General features: G+C 37.8%; 1 protein-coding gene across 4 annotated transcripts in view; it reads left to right on the top strand.

Moving 5' to 3' along the window:
• Positions 1-22,831, top strand: part of ADGRL3 (adhesion G protein-coupled receptor L3) — an 865,234-nt gene that overhangs the window by 679,661 nt on the left and 162,742 nt on the right. For all 4 annotated transcript variants that reach the window (XM_029235469.1, XM_029235470.1, XM_029235468.1 and 1 more), the window contains 2 exons: positions 13,078-13,380; positions 15,461-15,564. In XM_029235469.1, the coding sequence (XP_029091302.1) occupies positions 13,078-13,380; positions 15,461-15,564 (407 nt within the window). The remainder of the gene's footprint in view (positions 1-13,077; positions 13,381-15,460; positions 15,565-22,831) is intronic.

Raw genomic sequence — 22,831 nt, 5'->3', positions numbered from 1 at the left:
TCTTGGTGCTTCAGTTTCACCATCTGAAAATCATGAAAATTAATAGTACAGATTTGCTGTCAGAATTAAATGGGCGAGTTCCTGTGAAGTGCTTAGAATAGTGCCAGATGCATAATAAGTACTCAAAACTACCCAATAGGTCCAGGCCATAGCAATACCAAGAAAGCATATGTGAGCAGTATTGGAGACATATTAATTTCCAAATTTATTGAGTTTTTACATATATGTTCCTGTCATTAAATTTTGTCTAAATTTTTAACAATAGGATAATCCTAATAGAAAGGGAGAGATTTTGATAGACTTGGATTAGAATCCTGGTTCTATCACTTTCCAGCTATATAAGCTTGGGAGAATTGCCTAATTTGACTTCTTTCATCTCCAAAATGGAGATCAGTATAACTACCCTAAGGTTATCAGGAATACTAAACTAGTATTTCTTATAATACATACATCACAGTTCCTGGCATGGTAAGGGCTAAATATGTAGCAGATAATTCTAATAAGATGCCCCCCAAATCCTTTATTTTACCTTAATATCTTACATGATAAGGCCATTACAAGTTCATGTTTATTAGAACAGATAATTTTCTTTATTTACAGTAAGAATATATTCTATGAGAGAATGAGAAAATATAAATGGATCAAGTTACAAAAATAAATTTACCCCCACATGGCTGATAGTATGTGGAATTTCACTATTTCAGGGGGCCATGGAGCCAAGTATTATAGATGGATTCTGAAAAGAATTGGAAAATTTCATGATTTCATGACTGATAATGTTAATGTTTCTTTTTAAAAACTATGTGTAATCAAATCTTCTGCCACCAGCTGACGTTCATAGAGGTCAGGCAGAATTTCTTTCTTCTACCCAGAGCACTGCACAAGCAACCAAAAGCCACTTGCAGCATTGTTATGGTTTTGGTTTTCATATTTCCTTTATCACGCTCTTGGGAGGATTTCTTCAATAATTGACTTTGGATTAAATGCTTGGAAGGTGGGGAGAAGGAAATGCTTCTGTAGTCAACCAAAATACTTTATGTTGGGATGGGATGAAGTTAGCCCAAAAGAAAGGCTTGTAAAGGTAAAACCATGAGGGGAGGTACATATTTTAAAGAGGAAAGGGAAAAATGGAGAATCAAGAAGAAGGTCCATGTATTTCATGAGTAGAAAGAAAACATTTCTTCTATCATGAAGTTTATCCTATTTTTGATTCCATTGTTTATATTCTATTTTAAGTATTACATTTTTCAGAAGATGCCTGTATTAGTCTGCTAGGGCTGCAACAACAAAATACCACAGACTAGGTGGCTTAAGCCAACAGAAATTCATTTTCTCACAGTTCTGATGGCTGAAAGTTCATCTCAAGTTCAAGCTCAAGGTGCTAGCAGGATTGGTTTCTCCTGAGGCTTCTCTCCCTGACTTAAGATGGTCACCTTCTCACTATATCCTCACATGGCCTTTACTCTGTACCCCTGTATCCCTGGTATCTCTCTACTTATATGGATAGCAGTTCTATTGTATTAGGACCCCACCCTTATGAATTCATTGAATCTTAATTACCTCTTTAAAGGCCCTATCTCCAAATATAGTCATATGTGGAATAGGGCTTCAACATATGAATTTTTGGGGAAAACAACTAAGTCCATTAACAGTGTCAATCCCAAATAATAAATGTGTTTTGTGATCAAAAATAGTAATGTTTTATTAGAATCATTTTAGTTCCTTCAGTCTCTTCTTAAAGCATTATGGAAGACTTGTAGTTGTAGAATGCATGAAATAATTCAGGCTGCCACTTTTAAAATCATATTATGAAAAATATGGAATATGGAATTAGAGGACACTGACTTACTACTTGCATGATTATGATTCACTTACCAGTTGAGCCTATGTTTTCTCATTTGTAAAATTAGGAATTCATAGCTATAATTACTCTGCACAATTTAAAATAAGAATTCAATGAGAGGGCTTCCCTGGTGGCACAGTGGTTGAGAGTCCGCCTGACGATGCAGGGGACACGGGTTCGTACCCCGGTTTGGGAAGATCCCACATGCCGCGGAGCAGCTGGTCCCGTGAGCCATGGCCACTGAGCCTGCGCGTCTGGAGCCTGTGCTCCGCAACGGGAGAGGCCACAACAGTGAGAGGCCCGCGTACCGCAAAAAAATAAAAATAAAAAATAAAAAGAATTCAATGAGATAATAGAGATAAGGGAAAGCATTACAAAATGTAAAGCACTATACAAATGTCATTTATTTTCAGTTTTCCATAGTGTACTCCACAGAGTATAATCTGTAGTAACAATTAAAATAATATTTATTCTTTTCAAGGCAGGTTGAAGAAAAAAAATTAAGCAAAATAAATCAAATCATAAGAGTGAAATAACCCATGGACAATAAATTTCAGAGGGCAAGAGAATTAAAAATTTATTTTGGAAATAAATGTTAATTATGAGGGAAGAATGTTAATATGAAGGACTTTTTTGGTTACATTTCTGATAACCAAATACTAATCTGTATAAGCAAAATAAGCGCAATGACAATGACAAAATAATAAGGAAAACTGCACAATTTTGATAAAGTGTTTTATATAAACAGTCACTCAAACTTATTTTCTTTTACATAGTAACCTTCCCTGATACACAACCTCAAGCATATGAGGCACTAAAAACACATAGTTTTATTAAGCTGGCTATGTCATCAGGTAAAATTCAGTAACAGTGTACACTGGAAAAGTGTCATATCACTTTTACCTTGCTGGAAGATAGAGAAGGACAAACTCCTTATAGCGTATGATGTAGGCTGGAACTTCAACAAAGTGTGTTGCTAGAACTCTTTCATGAATCTAGATCTTTTTTCACAGTATCTAGAAGTAAGGCCTGTTCTTTCCTGGGCACTGGTTACAACATGTATGGCACTAGTAGTACTTATTCTGCCAAAAGCTGGCATTGAGCAGAGATCTTGGGAGTCGTACATGGCCGTAAATGGGAGGGAAGGGATGGGGGATCAGGGACAGCTTTTAAAATGGACTTTTATTCTGCATAAAGTCAAACAGAAAGGTACAACCATGCTTGTAGATATCTCTCTGCGACACAGTTCCAAGGAAAAGAGATCTATACTGATCCTTAACAGTGGTGTTTCTGTATTAAACTAAATAAAGTCTTTGAAATGTATTTGATAACAAATTGAACTTTAAAAAAATATATCTTGGGCTTCCCTGGTGGTGCAGTGGTTGAGAGTCCGCCTGCCAATGCAGGGGACACGGGTTCGTGCCCCGGTCCAGGAAGATCCCACATGCCGCGGAGCGGCTGGGCCCGTGAGCCATGGCCGCTGAGCCTGCGCGTCCAGAGCCTGTGCTCTGCATCGGGAGAGGCCACAGTGGTGAGAGGCCCGCGTACCGAAAAAAAAAAAAAAAAAAAATCATCCCTTCAAAAGTACAAATGAGAGATGGCATTACTGAAATTGGAGTCAGAGAAAATAACTTGAAGTTAGCTTTTAACTATTGCCTTACTACTCCATCAAGTAGTATGAGGTCAAAAATAATTTTTCCATCAGCTGGAAAAATTTGCACAAAAAATGTGCTTATATTCCCAGCAATGACACAATTGACACATATTTTTTAAAAGCCAATGCTAAATATTAATACAATTATATTATTTACTTTTAACATTAATTAACATTAATAAATAATATTTGATTTTCAACTTATTATTATTAAATTTTCTTACTTTTATGTTTTCTTTTTGGAAATTCTGATAATTTTATATGTAAACAATATATATTATAATAATTTTTACTGTTTATGTTAAGAATTCAATTACACTTGTTTAAAAATATGCTGCTAAATATTATATTTGAATTGTGTTAAATGCTTAGTGTCAAAAATCTTGTTTACTAAATCTTGAATTCCTATTTTGCAAAAGTAGATATTGAAATACCAGTATTGGCATTTTGCTCTGGTGTTGCTTTTATTAGGAAAAATGTTAAAAGGCTGCTGTTTTCATTCATAGATGATGGCAGGCTGAACATAGATAATGGTGATTGGGAAGAAAGAGAAATATTTTTTTTTAACATCTTTAATTGCTTTACAATGGTGTGTTAGTTGCTGCTTTATAACAAAGTGAATCAGCTATACATATACATATATCCACATATCTCCTCCCTCTTGCGTCTCCATCCCACCCTCCCTATCCCATCCCTCTAGGTGGTCACAAAGCACCAAGCTGATCTCTCTGTGCTATGCAGCTGCTGCACACTAGCAATCTATTTTACATTTGATAGTGTATATATGTACATGCCACTCTCTCACTTCGTCCCAGCTTACCCTTCCCTCTCCCCATGTCCTCAAGTTCACTCTCTACAGCTGAGTCTTTATACCTGTCCTGCCCCTAGGTTCTTCGGAACCTTTTTTTTTTTTAGATTCCATTATACATGGTATTTGTTTTTCTCTTTCTGACTTACTTCACTCTGTATGACAGTCTCTAGGTCCATCCACCTCACTACAAATAACTTAATTTCGTTTCTTTTTATGGCTAAGTAATATTCCACTGTATATATGTGCCACATCTTCTTTATCCATTCATCTGTTGATGAACACTTAGGTTGCTTCCATATCTTGGCGATTGTAAGTAGTGCTGCAATGAACATTGTGCTAAAGGTATCTTTTTGAATTATGGATTTCTCAGGGTATATGCCCAGTAGTGGGATTGCTGGGTCACATGGTAGCTCTATTTTTTGTTTTTTAAGTAACCTTCATACTGTTCTCCATAGTGGCTGTATCAATTTACATTCCCACCAACAATGCAAGAGGGTTCCCTTTTCTCCACACCCTCTCCAACATTTATTGTTTGTAGATTTTTAGATGATGGCCATTGTGACTTGTGTGAGGAGATACCTCATTGTAGTTCTGATTTGCATTTCTCTAATGATTAGTAATGTTGATCATCCTTTCATGTTTTTGTTGGCATTCTGTATATCTTCTTTGGAGAAATGTCTTTTTAGGTCTTCTGCCCATTTTTGGATTGGGTTGTTTGTTTTTTTAATATTGAGCTCCGTGAGCTGCTTGTAAATTTTAGAGATTAATCCTTTGTCAGTTGCTTCATTTGAAAATCTTTTCTCCCATTCTGAGGGTTGTCTTTTCATCTTGTTTATGTTTTCCTTTGCTGTGCATAAGCTTTTAAGTTTCATTAGGTCCCATTTGTTTATTTTTGTTTTTATTTCCATTTCTCTAGGAGGTGGGTCAAAAAGGATCCTGATGTGATTTATGTCATAGAGTGTTCTTCCTATATTTTCCTCTAAGAGTTTTATAGTGTCTGGACTTACATTTAGGTCTTTAATCCATTTTGAATTTATTTTTGTGCATGGTTTTTGGGAGTGTTCTAATTTCATTCTTTTACATGTAGCTGTCCAGTTTTCCCAACAACATTGATTGAAGAGGTTGTCTTTTCTCCCTTGTATATCTTTGCCTCCTTTATCAAAAATTAGGTGACAATAGGTGTGTGGGTTTATCTCTGGGCTTTCTATCCTGTTTCATTGATTTGTATTTCTGTTTTTGTGTCAGTACCATACTGTCTTGATTACTGTAGCTTTGTAGCATAGTCTGAAGTCAGGGAGCCTAATTCCTCCAGCTCTACTTTTCTTTCTCAAGATTGCTTTGGCTATTTGGGCTCTTTTGTGTTTCACAAACGGTGAAATTTTTTGTTCTACTTCTGTGAAAAATGCCCATGGTAGTTTGATAGGAATTGCATTGAATCTGTAGATTGCTTTGGGTAGTATAGTCATTTTCACAATGTTGATTCTTCCAATCCAAGAACATGGTATATCTCTCCATCTATTTGTATCATCTTTAATTTCTTTCATCAGTGTCTTATAGATTTCTGCATACAGGTCTATTGTCTCCTTAGGTAAGTTTATTGCTAGGTATTTTATTCTTTTTATTACAATGGTAAATGAGAGTGTTTCCTTAATTTCTCTTTCAGATTTTTCATCATTAGTGTATAGGAGTGTACAAGATTTATGTGCATTAATTTTGTATCCTGCTACTTTACCAAATTCATTGATTAGCTCTGGTAGTTTTCTATTAGCATCTTTAGTCTCTATGTATAGTATCATGTCATCTGCAAACAGTGACAGCTTTACTTCTTCTTTTTCAATTTGGATTCCTTTTATTTCTTTTTCTTCTCTGATTGCTGTTGCTAAAACTTCCAAAATTATGTTGAATAATAGTAGTGAAAGTGGACAACCTTGTCTTGTTCCTGATCTTAGTGGAAATGGTTTCAGTTTTTCACCATTGAGAATGATGTTGGCTGTGGGTATGTCATATATGGCCTTTATTATGTTGAGGTAAATTCCCTCTATGTCTACTTTCTGGAGGGTTTTTATCATAAATGGGTGTTGAATTTTGTCAAAAGCTTTCCCTGCATCTATTGAAATGATCATATGGTTTTTCTCCTTCAATATGTTAATATGGTGTATCACATTGATTGATTTGCGTATATTGAAGAATCCTTGCATTCCTGGGATAAACCCCACTTGGTCATGGTGTATGATTCTTTAAATGTGCTGTTGGATTCTGTTTGCTAGTATTTTGTTGAGGATTTTTGCATCTATGTTCATCAGTGATATTGGCCTGTAGTTTTCTTTCTTTGTGACATCCTTGTCTGGTTTTGGTATCAGGATGATGGTGGCTGCAGAGAATGAGTTTGGGAGCATTCCTTGCTCTGCTCTATTTTGGAAGAGTTTGAGAGGGATAGATGTTAGCTCTTCTCTAAATGTTTGATATAATTCACCTGTGAAGCCATTTGGTTATTGGCTTTTGTTTGTTGGAAGATTTTTAATCACAGTTTCAATTTCAGTGCTTGTTATTGGCCTGTTTATATTTTCTATTTCTTCCAGTTTCAGTCTTGGAAGGTTGTGCTTCTCTAAGAATGTGCCCATTTCTCCAGGTTGTCTATTTTATTGGCATATAGTCACTTGTAGTAATCCCTCATGATCCTTTGTATTTCTGCAGTGTCAGTTGTTACTTCTCCTTTTTCATTTCTATTTCTATTGATTTGAGTGTTCTCCCTTTTTTTCTTCATGAGTCTAGCTAATGGTTTACCAATTTTGTTTATCTTCTCAAAGAACCAGCTTTTATTTTTATTGATGTTTGCTATTGTTTCCTTCATTTCTTTTTATTTTATTTCTGATCTGATCTTTATGATTTCTTTTGTTCTGCTAACTTCGGGGTTTTTTTGTTCTTTCTCTGATTGCTTTAGGTTTAGGGTTAGGTTGTTTATTTGAGATGTTTCTTGTTTCTTTAGGTAGGATTGTACTGCTATGAACTTCCCTCTTAGAACTGCTTTTGTTGCATCCCATACGTTTTTGGTCATTTTGTTTTCATTGTCATTTGTTTCTAGGTATTTTTTGATTTCCTCTTTGATTTCTTCAGTGGTCTCTTCATTATTTAGTAGTATACTGTTTAGCCTCCATGGATTTGTAATTTTTACATATTTTTTCATGTAATTGATATCTAGTCTCATAGCGTTGTTCTCGGAAAACTTACGTGGTACAATTTCAATTTTCTTAAATTTACCAAGGCTTGTTTTGTAATCCAAGGTATGATCTATCCTGGAGAATGTTCCATGAGCCCTTGAGAATAAAGTGTATTCTGTTGCTTTTGGATGTAATGTCCTCTAAATATTAATAAAGTCCATCTTGTTTAATGTGTAATTTAAAGCTTGTGTTTCCCTATTTATTTTCATTTTGGATGATCTGTCCATTGCTGAAAGTGGGGTGTTAAAGTCCCCTACTATGATTGTGTTACTGTCAATTTCCGCTTTTATGGCTTTTAGCCTTTGCCTTATGTATTGAGGTGCTCCTATGTTGGGTGCATAAATATTTACAATTGTTATATCTTCTTCTTGGATTGATCCATTGATTATTATATAGTGTCCTTCTTTGTGTCTTTTAGTAGTCTTTATCATAAAGTCTATTTTGTCTGATATGAGAATTGCTACTCTAGCTTTCTTTTGATTTCCGTTTGCATGGAATATCTCTTTCCATCCCCACTTTCAGTCAGTATATGTCCCTAGGTCTGAAGTGGTTCTTTTGTAGACAGCACATGTATGGGTCTTGTTCTTGTATCCATTCAGCTAGTCTATGTCTTTTGGTTGGAGCAGTTAATCCATTTACATTTAAGGTAATTATCTATATGTATGTTTCCTATTACCATTTTCTTAATTGTTTTGGGTTTGTTATTGTAGGTCTTTTCCTCCTCTTGTGTTTCCTGAATAGAGAAGGTCGTTTAGCATTTGTTGTGAAGCTGGTTTGGTGGTGCTGAATTCTCTTAGCTTTTGCTTGCCTGTAAAGGTTTTAATTTCTCTGTCAAATCTGTATGAGATCTTTGCTGGGTACAGTAATCTTGGTTGTAGTTTTTTCCCTCTCATCACTTTAAATATGTCCTGCCACTCCCTTCTGGCTTGTAGAGTTTCTGCCGAAAGATCAGCTGTTAACCTTGTGGGGATTCCCTTGTGTGTTATTTGTTGCTTTTCCCTTGCTGCTTTAAATGTTTTTTCTTTGTATTTAAATTTTGATAGCTTGATTAATATGTGTCTTGGCATGTTTCTCCTTGGATTTATCCTGTATGGGACTCTCTGCACTTCCTGGACTTGATTGACTCTTTCCTTTCCCATATTAGGGAAGTTTTCACCTGTAATCTCTTAAATATTTTCTCAATCCCTTTCTTTTTTTCTTCTTCTTCTGGAACGCCTATAATTTGAATGTTGGTGCATTTAATGTTGTCCCAGAGGTCTCTGAGACTTCCTCAATTCTTTCCATTCTTTTTTCTTTATTCTGCTATGTGGCTGTTATTTCCACTATTTTATCTTCTAGGTCATTTATCTGTTCCTCTGCCTCAGTTATTCTGCTATTGATTCCCTCTAGAGAATTTTTAATTTCATTTATTGTGTTTTTCTTCATTGTTTGTTTGCTCTTTAGTTCTTCTAGGTCCTTGTTAAATTTTTCTTATATTTTCTCCATTTTATGTCCAAGATTTTGGATCATCTTTACTATCATTAGTCTGAATTCTATTTCAGGTAGACTGCCAATTTCCTCTTCATTTGTTTGTTCTGGTGTGTTTTTACCTTGCTCCCTCATCTGCTGCATATTTCTCTGTCTTCTCGTTTTGCGTAACTTACTGTGTTTGGGGTCTCCGTTTTGCAGGCTGGAGGTTCATATTTCCCATTGTTTTTGGTGTCTGCCCCCAGTGACGAAGGTTGGTTCAGTGGGTTATCTAGGCTTCCTGTGGAGGGGACTGGAGCCTGTGTTCTGGTGGATGAGACTGGATCTTGTCTTTCTTGTGGGCAGGATCATGTCCAGTGGTGTGTTTTGGGGTGTCTGTGACCTTTTTATATTTTAGGCAGCCTCTCTGCTAATGGATGAGGTTGTCTTCCTGTGTTGCTAATTGTTTGGCATCGGGTGTCCAGCGGTGGAGTTTGCTGGTCGTTGAGCGGATCCAGCTCTTAGCGTTAAGATGGAGATCTCTGGGAGAGCTTTTGTTATTTGATATCATGTGCAGCCGGGAGATCTCTTTTCGTCCCACCTCAGAGGCACAGGCCTGACACCTGGCCGGAGCACGAAGACCCTGTCAGCCACAAAGATGAGAAGAAAAGGGAGGGAGAGTGAGAGAGAGAGAGAGAGGCAGAGAGAGAGAGAGAGAGAGAGAGACAGAGGGAGAGAGAGAGAGAGAAAGAAAAGAAAGTTATTAAAATTAAAAAATTTTAAAAATTATTAAACATAAAAAAATTAGTGTAATAAAAAAAAGAGAGAAGAGAGCAATGAAACCAGAAAACAAATCCACCAATGATAATAAACGCTAAAAACAATACTAAAAAAAAAAAAAAAAAAAAGACAGACAGAACCCTAGGACAAATGTTAAAAGCAAAGCTATACAGACAAAATCACACAAAGAAGCATACACATACACACTCACAAGAAAGAGAAAAAGAAAAAAAATATATATATATATAAAAGGAAGAGAGCAGCCAAATCAATAAACAAATCTACCAATGATAATAAACTCTAAATACTAAACTAAGATAAACATAAGACCTGAAACAAATTAGATGCACACAGCAAACCCCATGTCTACATTTGCTCCGAAAGTCCACTGCCTCAATTTTGGGATGATTCATTGTCTATTCAGCTATTCCAGTGATGCGGAGTACATCAAGTGGATCGTGGAGATTTAATGCACTGCTCCTGAGGCTGCTGGGAGAAATACCCCTTTCTCTTCTTTGTTCGCACAGCTCCTGGGGTTCAGCTTTGAATTTGGCCCTGCCTTTGCATGTATGTCACCTGAGGGCATCTGTTCTTCGCTCAGACAGGCTGGCATTAAAGGAGCAGCTGATTAGGCGGCTCTGGCTCCCTCAGGCCAGGGGGAGGGAGGGGGGGTATGGAATGCGGGGCCAGCCTCTGGCGACAGAGACTGGCGTGATTTTGCGACAGCCTGTGGCGTACCGTGTGTCCTCCCAGGGAAGTTGTCCCTGGATCACGGGACCCTGGATCACGGGACCCTGACAGTGGCAGGCTGCACAGGCTCCCAGAAGGAGAGGTGTGGATAGTGACCTGTGACTGCACACAGGCTTCTTGGCAGCTGTAGCAACAGCCTTAGCCTTTCATGCCCGTCTCTGGGGTCCGCGCTGACAGCCGCGGCTCGCGCCTGTCTCTGGAGCTCATTTTTGCAGTGCTCTGAATCCCCTCTCCTCGCGCACCCCAAAACAATGGTCTCTTGCCTCTTAGGCAGTTCCAGACTTTTTCCTGATTCCCTCCCGGCTAGCTGTGGCGCACTAGCCCCCTTCAGGCTGTGTTCACGCAGCCAACCCCAGTCCTCTCCCTGCACTGTGACCAAAGCCCAAGCCTCAGCTCCCAGCCCCGCCCGCTCCGGCGGGTAAGCAGACAAGCCTCCCGGGCTGGTGAGTGCTGGTTGGCACCTATCCTCTGTACAGGAATCTCTCCACTTTGCCCTCTGCACCCCTGTTGCTGCACACTCCTTTGTGGCTCCAGCATTTCCCCGCCACCTGCCAACCCCTCTCTCTGCCAGTGAACGGGCTTCCTAGTGTGTGGAAACCTTTTCTCCTTCACAGCTCCCTCCCACTGGTGCAGGTCCCGTCTCTATTCTTTTGTCTCTGTTTATTCTTTTTTCTTTTGCCCTACTCAGGTACGTGGGGAGTTTCTTGACTTTTGGGAGGTCTGAGGACTTCTGCCAGCATTCAGTAGGTGTTCTTTAGGAGTTGTTCCACATGTAGATGTATTTCTGATGTATTTGTGGAGAGGAAGGTGATCTCCACAACTTACTCCTCCGCCATGTTGAAGGTCTCCAAGAAATTTTTTAAAAGAGACGGAATCTGCCAGACTTGGCAATTTGGGTGATATGGTGTATACAGAAAAAAGAAGAGGAAAGAAGGATACTGTGGTTTCTTGTATGAACTTTGAGTAAATGTAGTTATGAACATTACCATTCACGTGGAGGGGGAACGTGAGAGAAAATGGAGGAAGAAGTGGAGAGGAAACAGAAGAACAAGCAAGAAGACAAAATGGCAAATAGTATCATTTCAGAAATGCTACAATTTCAATGATTAAATAAGTGTTTAAAATGGTTTTGAAGAACCTACGGGCAGGACAGGAATAAAGACACAGACATAGAGAATGGACTTGAGGACATGGGAAGGGTAAGCTGGGACGAAGTGAGAGAGTGGCATGGACGTATATATACTACCAAATGTAAAATAGATACCTAGTGGGAAGCAGCCACATAGCACAGGGAGATCAGCTGGGTGCTTTGTGACCACCTACAGGGGTGGGTTAGGGAGGATGGGAGGGAGATGCAAGAGGGAGGAGATATGGGGATATATGTATACATATAACTGATTCACTTTGTTATTAAAGCAGAAACTAACACACCATTGTAAAGCAATTATACTCCAATAAAGATGTTAAAAAAATAAATAAGTGTTTGAAAAATTCATAGACCCTCCCCCTGCCATCTCTATTCTATTTTATGCACCAAATACACTGTGATGGATTTGCCATCTCTTCTGGGTCAGCAAAGTCTAATTGATGACATGGTAAAGCAGACCATGAATGACAAACAACAGGAGGCTCAGCACAGTTCTCCCTTCAGTTTCTTAAACTTGTGCTACTTTGAATCTGACCAGAGCCAGTACCCCCACTGTTTATTGCCAGTAAGTGAGGTTAAGAGTAGTTTCTAATCTTACAGTTAGGAAAGCAGTGTATGTATTTGGAGGCCTGGTACACACTTGCATTCCTATGATGGGAATCTGAATATATTTTACCAGAAAGATAATTCTCTGCAGTGATTATTTCTATAGTATCATTAAGACGTTCCTTTGTATACATTATAGATTTAATAACCTGTTAATATCTGATCAAGGAACCTAACCACTCTTATCTGGAACTTGGAAAATGCCACTTTAAAAATCTAGTTAGAAAATAATTTATGAACACTAATTGGAAGTTACTAATGTGAAGTTTGAAAGTTTTGATACAATGGGTCTGTTTTAAGAGCATCAGAGTAAATCATGCTACTCGAATTCATGTTAAGGATATTATACTCAGAATTGCTCTTTACCTTTTAGCTTGTGAGCACTTTAATTTCTGATTTTTTTTTTTTGGCTACATCTTTAGAAATTCATGTTATAGTTAATGTGGAAAAAATATTGTATATAGCTCTCTCCCTTCCTATAGCAAATTTGAAGGTTCTAAGGAGAGGGCTTTAAATGTTTTAATCCCCTAATTGTCCAAAAGGCCTGAAGCTTCTTAAAGCTTACTGAAGAGTTGAATTCTGCTGTAACTTTGTTTTCTGTAATTGAAGTTGAGAAAAACTAGAAACAAGCCTACATTTAGCATTAGTCAAATGACTGTCTTGATATTCAAGTAGCACTCTGATATTTTGATATTGGCTTATTTTTCCCATGTTTAAGGCTCCTTGAATTGTCAAATAAAAATGACTTCTGAAGTCTTAGGACATTTTTAGGTCCTACTGTGAACAAGCAATATAGGTGTTTTCTTCTGAATTTTATTTCAGATATCTCTACCGCAGGACCTCTTGGCACGGGAAGCACCACCACCAGTACCACCCTTCGGACCACAACTTGGAACCCAGGCAGGAGTACCACCCCATCGGTGTCAGGAAGAAGAAACCGGAATACCAGCACCCCATCTCCAGCAGCTGAGGTACTTGACGACATTACCACACACCTTCTGTCAGGATCGTCCCAAATTCCAGCTCTGGAAGAGAGCTGTGAAGCTGTGGAAGCTCGAGAAATCATGTGGTTTAAGACCCGTCAAGGACAGATGGCAAAGCAGCCGTGCCCTGCAGGAACTATAGGTAAGTCTGTCCTACAAAGCTGAGCTAAAAGTGTATTGTTACTTTGGCTTGCTTTCCTAGTTTTTTTTTTTTTTTTTTTTTTTTGGTCACAACATAGTTTTGTTACTTAACATTTGATTAAATTCTGGACTCAGCTAAATTACAATTTATAGCCAAGTATTTTCAGAGTTTGAGAATGCAACCTGAAGAAGTCACAGGTGAGAATTTGGTGGGAATACCCGTGAGATCAATAGTTTTCACCCATGCTGTGAGGTCAAGTTACAATTAAGCTATGGATGTCCCAGCTACTCCAAAGGGCCAGCTCACCTATGCAACAGCCCAGAGTGAATCACTGGATTGGTGGGAGCTAGTTCTCATGCTTGTCACCAATTGTCAAATGTTTATTGCAGAAAACTAGATCAAGGACTTCTGTATTAGATGATCATTGAAACTACCTAACATTTAACAAAAGAGAATATTTGACTATCCTTTATTACCAGTCATCATAGCTGTCCTTTAATAGTTGGAGCCTCTTGACATACATAGTCAGGGATGATGCTGGCAGGAGCCAACCTCCTCTTACACAGCATCCACTAGAGAGATCAATCCTGCATTGTCTTCTCTAGGAGGTAGTCAAGAACTAGACAGCTCTCTGCCCCCCCCCACGCTGATGTGATTCATAATATCACCAAATGGTAACCATATTATTATTTACCATTTTAAGCCAGAAATAGTTTGATTTCTTATTGTTACAGATATTGATCTTCATAAAACTAATACTTGACACCCTGCATAAAATTTGCATTATTGCATAAAATGTGTAAATAAAACAAATGCATAATAGACGTCACTAGACTAGCATTGTTGGGGGCTGTGATTTTGGGTGTTATTGATTTGGTTACTTCAATAGGTTTGTCTTAACAAAGTTTCAATGTGGAAATGTCCTTCTGAATTCCATGGTATATGAAGTGGTGGGAAGATAAGAAGATATATAAAAGTGCACATTTAATTTGTTTTCATCGAAGTGTTTAAAAATATTCTGAGATCTTCCTTCCCTTTATGAAGGGGCACAATATTTAGTTCCAGAGTTTTCTGTGGTATTGGAATCAGAAAACATTTTGAACTTTTCTCTTAGCGCTGTCCCCTTGGTTCTGGACCTCAGTTCCTTTATCTCTAAAAGAGAAATAACAACAGCCCCCCTTTCTTCAGATGTTTGTTGTAGAGGTTAGTGAAATACTTTATTTGAAAGCAGTTTGCAGACTGCAAAGGCACTACAGAAATATGTTGTTCTTGTTCTGTGAAAATTGAGAAAGGGATTTACAGGAAACCTTCTGAAGCCCTCCTCCCAGGTGACTGTGCTTACTCTGCGGTCTTCTTTTTACCCTTTCTCTGTCCCCTCTGCTGTGCCCCCTGTTCAAGGCCCACACAGTCTTTTCTCACCTGAATTATTGCAATAGCTTCATCACAACTTCCATATCACTCCCTGAAATTCGTCCTCCATGCTCCTGCCACAGTTATCTTTCTACAGCCTAAATCAGCCCATTTGACTCCTCTCCGTAGTGGTCTTCATTGATTTTCCATCACCTACAGATGACAGACAAGGGCGTTTATGATCTGGCTCTGCCAGCCGTTCCAACTCCATTAAATACAACTCCCTTACCCAGTAGACCTCAATTCAAAACACTTGATGATTCCCAAAGACAGCATATTTTTCCTTTGCCTGGAATGCCCTTACCCACCTTGTTTTCCTGAAAAACCTGCAAACTGATTCCTTTAAGACTCAACCGCTACCTTGCCTCTGAAAACTCAAGCAGTAAGCCCCATGGAGTCAGGTACCACATTGATCTAATTCATGAAGTTATTCCCTGTACCTGGTATAGTTGTCAGCAAATGCTTTAAAAACATTGAGTGTTTGTTGTATTATGTTTCTCTAATGCCAGTTGCTTGCTAGGCACTGTACATGGTGTTTTAATAGACATTACCTCAGTTTAATGATAATAGTCTTACCTTTGCTCATATTTGAACATATTATGGATATAAAATCATTATAAGAAAGATGGTTTGAACATTTGAAACAGACCTATTTCTCTCATTATTTTAGGAGTATCAACTTATCTATGCCTGGCTCCTGATGGAATCTGGGATCCCCAAGGACCAGACCTTAGCAACTGTTCTTCTCCTTGGGTCAGCCATATAACACAGAAGGTAAATCGTGTCACTGACAAGGAAGGCTTTGCCAGATCTAGATCCTCTGTTGTTGATTATAACTGCTGAAAACAAAATAGTCAATAATTTTTAAATTAATGTGGAAAAAATTCTCCATTTTATTTTAATTTAAGATTTAATGACAAGCCTAATATGCTATGAGTTAATTCTAGAATTTTGTTGTTCTTAAAGGGTAAATCCATGTACTTCCTCTAAGCCAGGCAGTATTGCTTATGATAATTTTATTATTAATAAAATTTTTATGGTATTGTGAACTACAGATATAAAAGTCCAAGAGGTATTATAAATCAAGCAAGCAAAAGCTTCTAGCATATATACATATGGATTTTCCTGTGGAAATAATAATTACCAAAAAAAAAAAAGTCTACCTTTGGAATCTTAATCCATTTGATAAATGTTCTGTAATCTAATCATTTATCAGTGTTAAAAGTATACACATGTGTGACAGAATCTTGCAGACTCAAATTTGCAGGGCTTATTTGGTTGCAATATGTTGAACATTTTTATTATTAATGCACTGTGGGGCTTTGAATTGATTTCATTGCAAACAGAGACCAGATGTGCATTTATGCCAAAAGGGCTATGGGATGAATCCTTATTATAGCAATTTGTGTGGATTTATGCACTCTTAAAATGGAGAGTCCTTCTATGTTACATTAGCTATGCTGAGGAATTTCTGAAAGAGATTTTTCCTGAGAAGTATTACAAATGATGGCCTTACTAAAAGCCTCTCTGTGCCATTTGCTCTTTTCTCTATTTGTTTTTAACCAGGCTTATCCTCAATAATATGCTGTTCAATAATCCATAAATATCTACCCAGTAGATTCTTTAGCAGATGAGCCATAACCATCTATTTACCCTAAATCATGGAAGAACAGTGGTTATATTGACTACAGTTACCCTCTTACATGTGCATCTCCATACTTGTTTCTATTCATAATGATGCTTCTCCAATTTCAGTACTGTTCCTGCCACAGTTTTTATGTCCTTTGATTTTATTACAATGTAGCTCAGACCCCAGGGCAAGTAACTCTTCCTGGATGTGATCAGATTAAAAGATCAGTAGCATATCTCCTTACATTAGCGACTTTTAAAAAATATTCCCTACATACTAAGCCCGGGGGTTAATATTAATTCAGTAATAATTCACCTAGAAAGTGAGTGTTTTCGTGATAATTCCTGAATATGGTTGGCCTATTTCATTGCAGAAATTACTGGTGACTTTAACTGATAATGATGCTTAATTCTTTTCTTTCCTCTGCAGACCTGCTAATCTTGTGACAAAAGGCACAATTCCTTGCAAAGAGCAGACAGCTCTTGCGCATTTGATTTAGGGATGGAATGTTTTTGTTTTATAGCAAGTATGTTCCATTCTTTTGGAGCATTTCTGTGTAATCCTGTAGCACCTGTAAAATTATGTTGTATTATAATTATATTAAGATTATTCAATTTAGAGAGTTGGAATTTATAATAATACCTTAGCTTGATTACTTATAAATTTATAGAATTGTCAAAAGTATAAGAGGAGGTTTTTGAGCCCTGTGAATTGGCTTATGTAACTATTGCCAGGTCAGTGCTGGAGCTGGTGTTTAGCTGGGTCTACCTTTATCAACATGTCACATTTAGCCACAACACTGGCTACACTGTGAATAGATCATGATGGCCTTTATATCCCACACCCACTTACCTAGTCTCTCTTCACTTCTCTCCACTCTTTTACTTATACCTCCAACTATTTTGCTATTCATTAAACATAAATGATAGTTGAACAGGTTACCACAAAACTCTAACACTTTTAACTATTCACATCGTAAGCTTCTGAGAGAGAATTTGTATGCACTGTCCACAGTTATTTGTCCCTATTTTCTCTCCCTCCTCCCCAAAGCATCTTCCACAGAATTCAACCCTTTGCTCATTTACTCCCTCAGGACCTGAGTCCCAAAAACAAACAGATGGAACCTTTGAAGAGGGTTTGTTTACAGTGGCATTTGTGGGAGCAGAGGTGAACTGCAAGGGTTTGAGAGGAACCCAGAGCTAGTAACAGGGATGGAGCTGTTCCCAACCCCAGGCCTCTGGTTGCCAGATCAATGGAATGACGGAAAATTGGTAACAGGGTATCCTTGAGAGGCAAGATGACCTATATAGACAAGAGACACAACCTAGCCGCAGGCAACTCTTCAGAAAAGATCTAGGGGAATAAATACTCTGATCTCCCCCACTCACCTCTTCCAGCCTCCTCACCTGCCCAGCCTCACCACTGGCCAAACCCAAACAAAAGCCAGAGAAGAGGGGTGCTCTTCCTAACATCATGTAAGTCCACCTCCTAGGGCAGAGAGAAGGATGGAGGAGGATGGAAAGAGGCCTTCCTTGAATTAGCAAATGGAAATTAACCAGCAGAGTTCACAGTTTTTGCTTCCCTTCTCTCACCCCTCCTCCCTTTCCCTTGTTCCATCCTCCTTCCTCTGTTCTGACCTCCCTGCTTTTCTTTAATTTGTTTGTTAATGCCAGTGTGAAAAAGTAAAAGTGAAATAGGTATCCGGAATGATTTGTTCCTTCCCTCCTCTGCTCATTGTGGTTCAGACTTTTAAAATAGAGTAACGCTTGTTACCCGCAATAAAAGCATAGATGAAAAAAGAAAAGAAGGGGCGATTCTCTCATTTAAACAGTGTATTCAGTTTTCCCTCTGCAAGTTTGTGGGTGAACGTACCTTGGAACATGAGGCCCATCTCTTACGGCTTTATAGTGCCTGTGGGAAATTCCTGAGGGCTTTAAAGAAAAGACTACCCTGGATCGCAGTCACTGCATCTTTCCCATGGGAGGATCTTTCATTTTGTTATTGGTACTATTCACACACTGTATGTCAGGCACCACTGTAGACAGCAAGTATACACAAATAAGTGGATCAGGATGCTTACTCTAGTTGGAAAAGCAAACCTTAAATTTTCATTTTCATTAAGAAATGAGTAATGTTTTTTTCCCCTACAGTCAGGCCAGGAGAGAGAAAGCAAGCAGAGAATCTTGATGGTTTCTGACTCACTAATGAATTTAGGCCCCTTACATACTGGTGAAATTATAGATTAAATTTTGAGTGATATTAAAGAATAGATTACATTTCACTAGAGAAAATGTAAGCCTTTAAAGGCAGAAGAAATTTGTTACAAACTGGCCAGAATACTTTCATAATCATGAGATTTAATAATTTGTATAGAAGGTGAAAAGCAAAAGTTGTACAAAAAGGTGCAGTGGTGGAGTGTAGGGGCAGAGAGGGAAAGAGAGATTGGTAGGTGGTTGGGTGGGTGGATGAATGGGTGGACAGAAAGGTAGGTACAAAGATAAACAGATGATTGGCTACAAAGATAGATTAAATAGATAGTGAGACTAGGTACATATGTCTTCGAATTAATGTTTTAAAAATATGTTTCTGGTCATACTGGAAGCCAACAAATTAGTTTAGAGCTCTGCCTTCTCTAACATATGTGGTAAAATATCCTGTTTTCTCACATTTCTTAATGACTGTTTGCTGAGATCATAGTCTCTGGCTTCAGCTTGACCTCTAGCTTGGACTCGTGTTATCAAAAAGGAGTTTATACTTTCTATTTTGCATACCTTTGAAGAATTCATTGCACTTTATAATCCCTCCTGTCTTTTTTTCAGTTGGAAATTGTGAAATTAAAGTTGTGAAGACATTCTGTATTTATTTACATGTAAAGTAAGGTCTGCTTCCTACTTCATTACCTGGTCCAACTATTATATGAAAAAGATATGCCTGAATTGTTACTGGGAAATAGTCTTCTTATTTCTAGCAAACTGAAATATCTTTTCATTTGTTTGCACACAAACTACTGACAGCTTTTGAGATAATGTAAGGTTCTTCCTGCATTTTCTAAAGAAGGATGTGAAGATCTAGAAATGATGTTTCTGTTTTACAGTATAAAATAAGCCGGTGATTTGCTCTGGAAGACTGGTTGAATCCTGTCACCCAGATCTTAATTTCTCCATTCTTTTAGCCTCTGTAGATCTACTATGGAATGAAAGTAAATTGCTTGTTAATTTGATCAGAGGTTAGTGGAATTTCCACATCTTCAGGCTCATTTGGCCTACATTCAGTTGTAAGCTAGAAGCATTTTATTGTTTATATACCTACTTGACTCAGATTTATAGAAAAAATAGGCAGATCTTTCAAAGAAATGGTAGCTTTGTACTTAAACAATATGAGTAACTTCATCATGAATTGTTTTGACACCTGATTAATGTTTGATATAATAAATCCCATAAAATGTCAAAGCTTATTTCAAAGAAAACTGTTTTTCCTTGTGTCAAAATTTGAAATGCAAATAATATCCATCTCTCTCATAATTATTATCTTTAACTGCAGGGTTTCCCCTCCCCTGTTGAAGCCCTAGGTATAATCCCACCATTTCAATACAGGCATTAATTTACTAATCCTCACAAAACTCATAAGATTTCTCAGTGTGCATGTACTTACTTCTGAGAAATAAGCAGAATAAAAGAAATGTTAGAGATAGACATTGTAATGATGTCTTTAAGCTAGAATATATGAAGTAACTATTTCAATCCTGCCTCTTTGCACAGAAGACTTGAGGCAGATTCAAGATATGTGTATATTTTTGTATGGAAATAAGATAATAATAACAGTGGTGAGAGAAATAAATAGGACAATCAGAAAGAAGAGTAGCTTCTGGATGCCCGTGGAAAGAATATGGTTAGTGAAGGCCTGGTCTGAGAAGGCAACCTTTGAACTGAGCTTGAACCTTGAGGTCACAGTGACTATGAGAGAGTCCAGTTGATGCCACCACTGCCATTAACAACAAGAAAATTGGAGATGACTCTTGGTGCCTCCCTTTCCTTCCCCTCACACGTCCAATCAGATAATAGGCCTGTCAGGGTACTTGTAAATCTCTCCCACATCAGGCCAGTTGTCACTTTTCTCCACTGCTACTACCCTTAATCCACAACAGCTTCTTCTACTGCTGTGGCAGTAGACCTCACAGCAGGTCTCCTTTCATGGACTCCCGAGCCCTCTAAATCCATTCTACTGAGTTTGATTTCAAATATAAGAGTGATTAGACCACTCCTATTTAGACTCTTCAGTACATTCACATCACTCTTTTTTTTTTTTTTTTTTTTTTGCGGTACGCGGACCTCTCACTGTTGTGGCCTCTCCCGTTGCAGAGCACGGGCTCCGGACGCGCAGGCTCAGCGGCCATGGCTCACGGGCCCAGCCGCTCCGCGGCATGTGGGATCTTCCCGGACCGGGACACGAACCCGCGTCCCTGCATCGGCAGGCGGACTCTCAACCACTGTGCCACCAGGGAAGCCCCATTCACATCACTCTTAACACAATTTTCCAAAATCGTCGTCATGACTTCCAAAGTGAGACTACTCAATCTGCTCCTTGCTTACCTCTCCAGCTGCCTAAACCCCAGTGACAAGTGCCCTTTGTGCAGCACCCTTAAGACTCCCTGCCCCCCCACCCCCTCTCCTAAAAGCTGCTCTCTCTGCCCAGAAACTCCAGCCCTCATCCCAACCTAATTCCCTCTTTTCTATTTCATCTCAGATTACACATTCTTTCTCAGAGAAGTATTTCCTAAATTATTCCCTAACTTCATATACCAGGTTAAAATGCCTTTAAACTACTCTACCGCACTGGGATTCTGTATTGCCCTCAAAAAAAACTGAAATCAAATTCTTGTGCAGTTAATTTATTAATAGCTCTTCGCTTTCTAGTACGTAAGGTCCTGTTATTGGGAACCATTTTATCCCCAGACTTTAGCATAATACTATTAGAAATTCAAATTTTGGTTAAATAACAAATGAACATTTAGACTGAAGGAACAATTGTTGAAATTATAAGTAGAGGTAGAGATATTCTATTTTTTAAAAACTAGATATATATATTTAATACGTACAGACACACAATTTGTGCTATGTAGGTACCAAATTTAATTCTGAAGATAGAAAAATGTGCTTTTTCTTTCTGTTCTGCCTTTAGTGCCCTGTCTTCCCAAACCATGATTATTTAGACTTCGCTTTTTATATAGCATCCTCTTGGCTGTCTCTCCCTGCCAGTCCCCACCAGAATTTTATCTTACCAAGTCACCCTCAACTTATCTTTTAACTTTCAACTTGTTACTTTCTGTTGCTTTCCCACCTAATTTCCAGGTGTTTATTACCCCTGTACTATATTCCAATAACACCTCATATACATTCTGTTATTATGATTGCATTGTTGAATTAGTATTATCTGCCTTTATGCACCCTCCCCCGCAATACCAACTAGTAGAACGTGAGATTCCTGAGCGCAAGAGCCACATATAACATTTGTCTTTATTTCCTTAAGAAATAACCAGTGTCCAAATGATTGTTGAATGAATGAAAGAATGTTACTATGAATTCTTCAATTTTAAGAGGAAGAGAAGACCGTAATGAATAACTGGTTATATTAGTTTTTATTTTACTTTAAAAACATGCTTATCACATTTTTATTATAAACATTTTTATAACTTATTTGTACTTTAGTTTTTTTCTTACAACTTCCTTGTTGGTGAACATTGAGTTCCACAGTACTTTTGTGGGGTTAATTAGATTTATTCTTCATAAATAAACACTTGAGTGCTAAAATGTAGTTACTATTTTTAGGATAATCCACTAGAGATGTTCATATTTGACTCATGGTTTTACAACACTACACTATCTGCTTTGACACATATATCGGCAGCATCATTATCTTTTATGTTGAGAGCAGTAATATTTTGACTTATTAGTCATTTACATTTTCAACTTTTTCATTACTGTTCATAAAGAAAAAGTTTAAATTTTTATATTAGGGAGTTGCATAGGCCTCCTTTTTCATCTTATCATGTCCTACCCCAATGTTATAATAATTAATAATTGAAGACTATGTTTGTACAACTACACAGAAAAAGAAAAGAAATTGAATTACAATGTGAAAATACCTATTTTTTTCTGTTTGATAAGTAATTTTGTTTTTTATAATGTTCCCTGATAGCTGTAATGAAAGTCAGTACTTGTATCTTTAGTTTTGAAGATAATGTGTGAAAGAAAGCCTATTATCTCGTAGATCTCAGCCTTTTTCCAACAGCACCCATTTAAGTGAATCAAAAGACTCCAGAGGTCCATGTGCCTTGACATTTTCTCATAGAAAAAATATTATGTGGTAATAAAGGCATAGAAGAAAAACAATACAGTAATAATGATAATAAAA

Source organism: Monodon monoceros, unplaced genomic scaffold, assembly GCF_005190385.1.
Source record: "Monodon monoceros isolate NGI ecotype Baffin Bay Population unplaced genomic scaffold, NGI_Narwhal_1 Super_Scaffold_20, whole genome shotgun sequence".
NCBI classification, from domain to species: domain Eukaryota; kingdom Metazoa; phylum Chordata; class Mammalia; order Artiodactyla; family Monodontidae; genus Monodon; species Monodon monoceros.
This window is presented reverse-complemented; position numbering and strand designations above follow the sequence as displayed.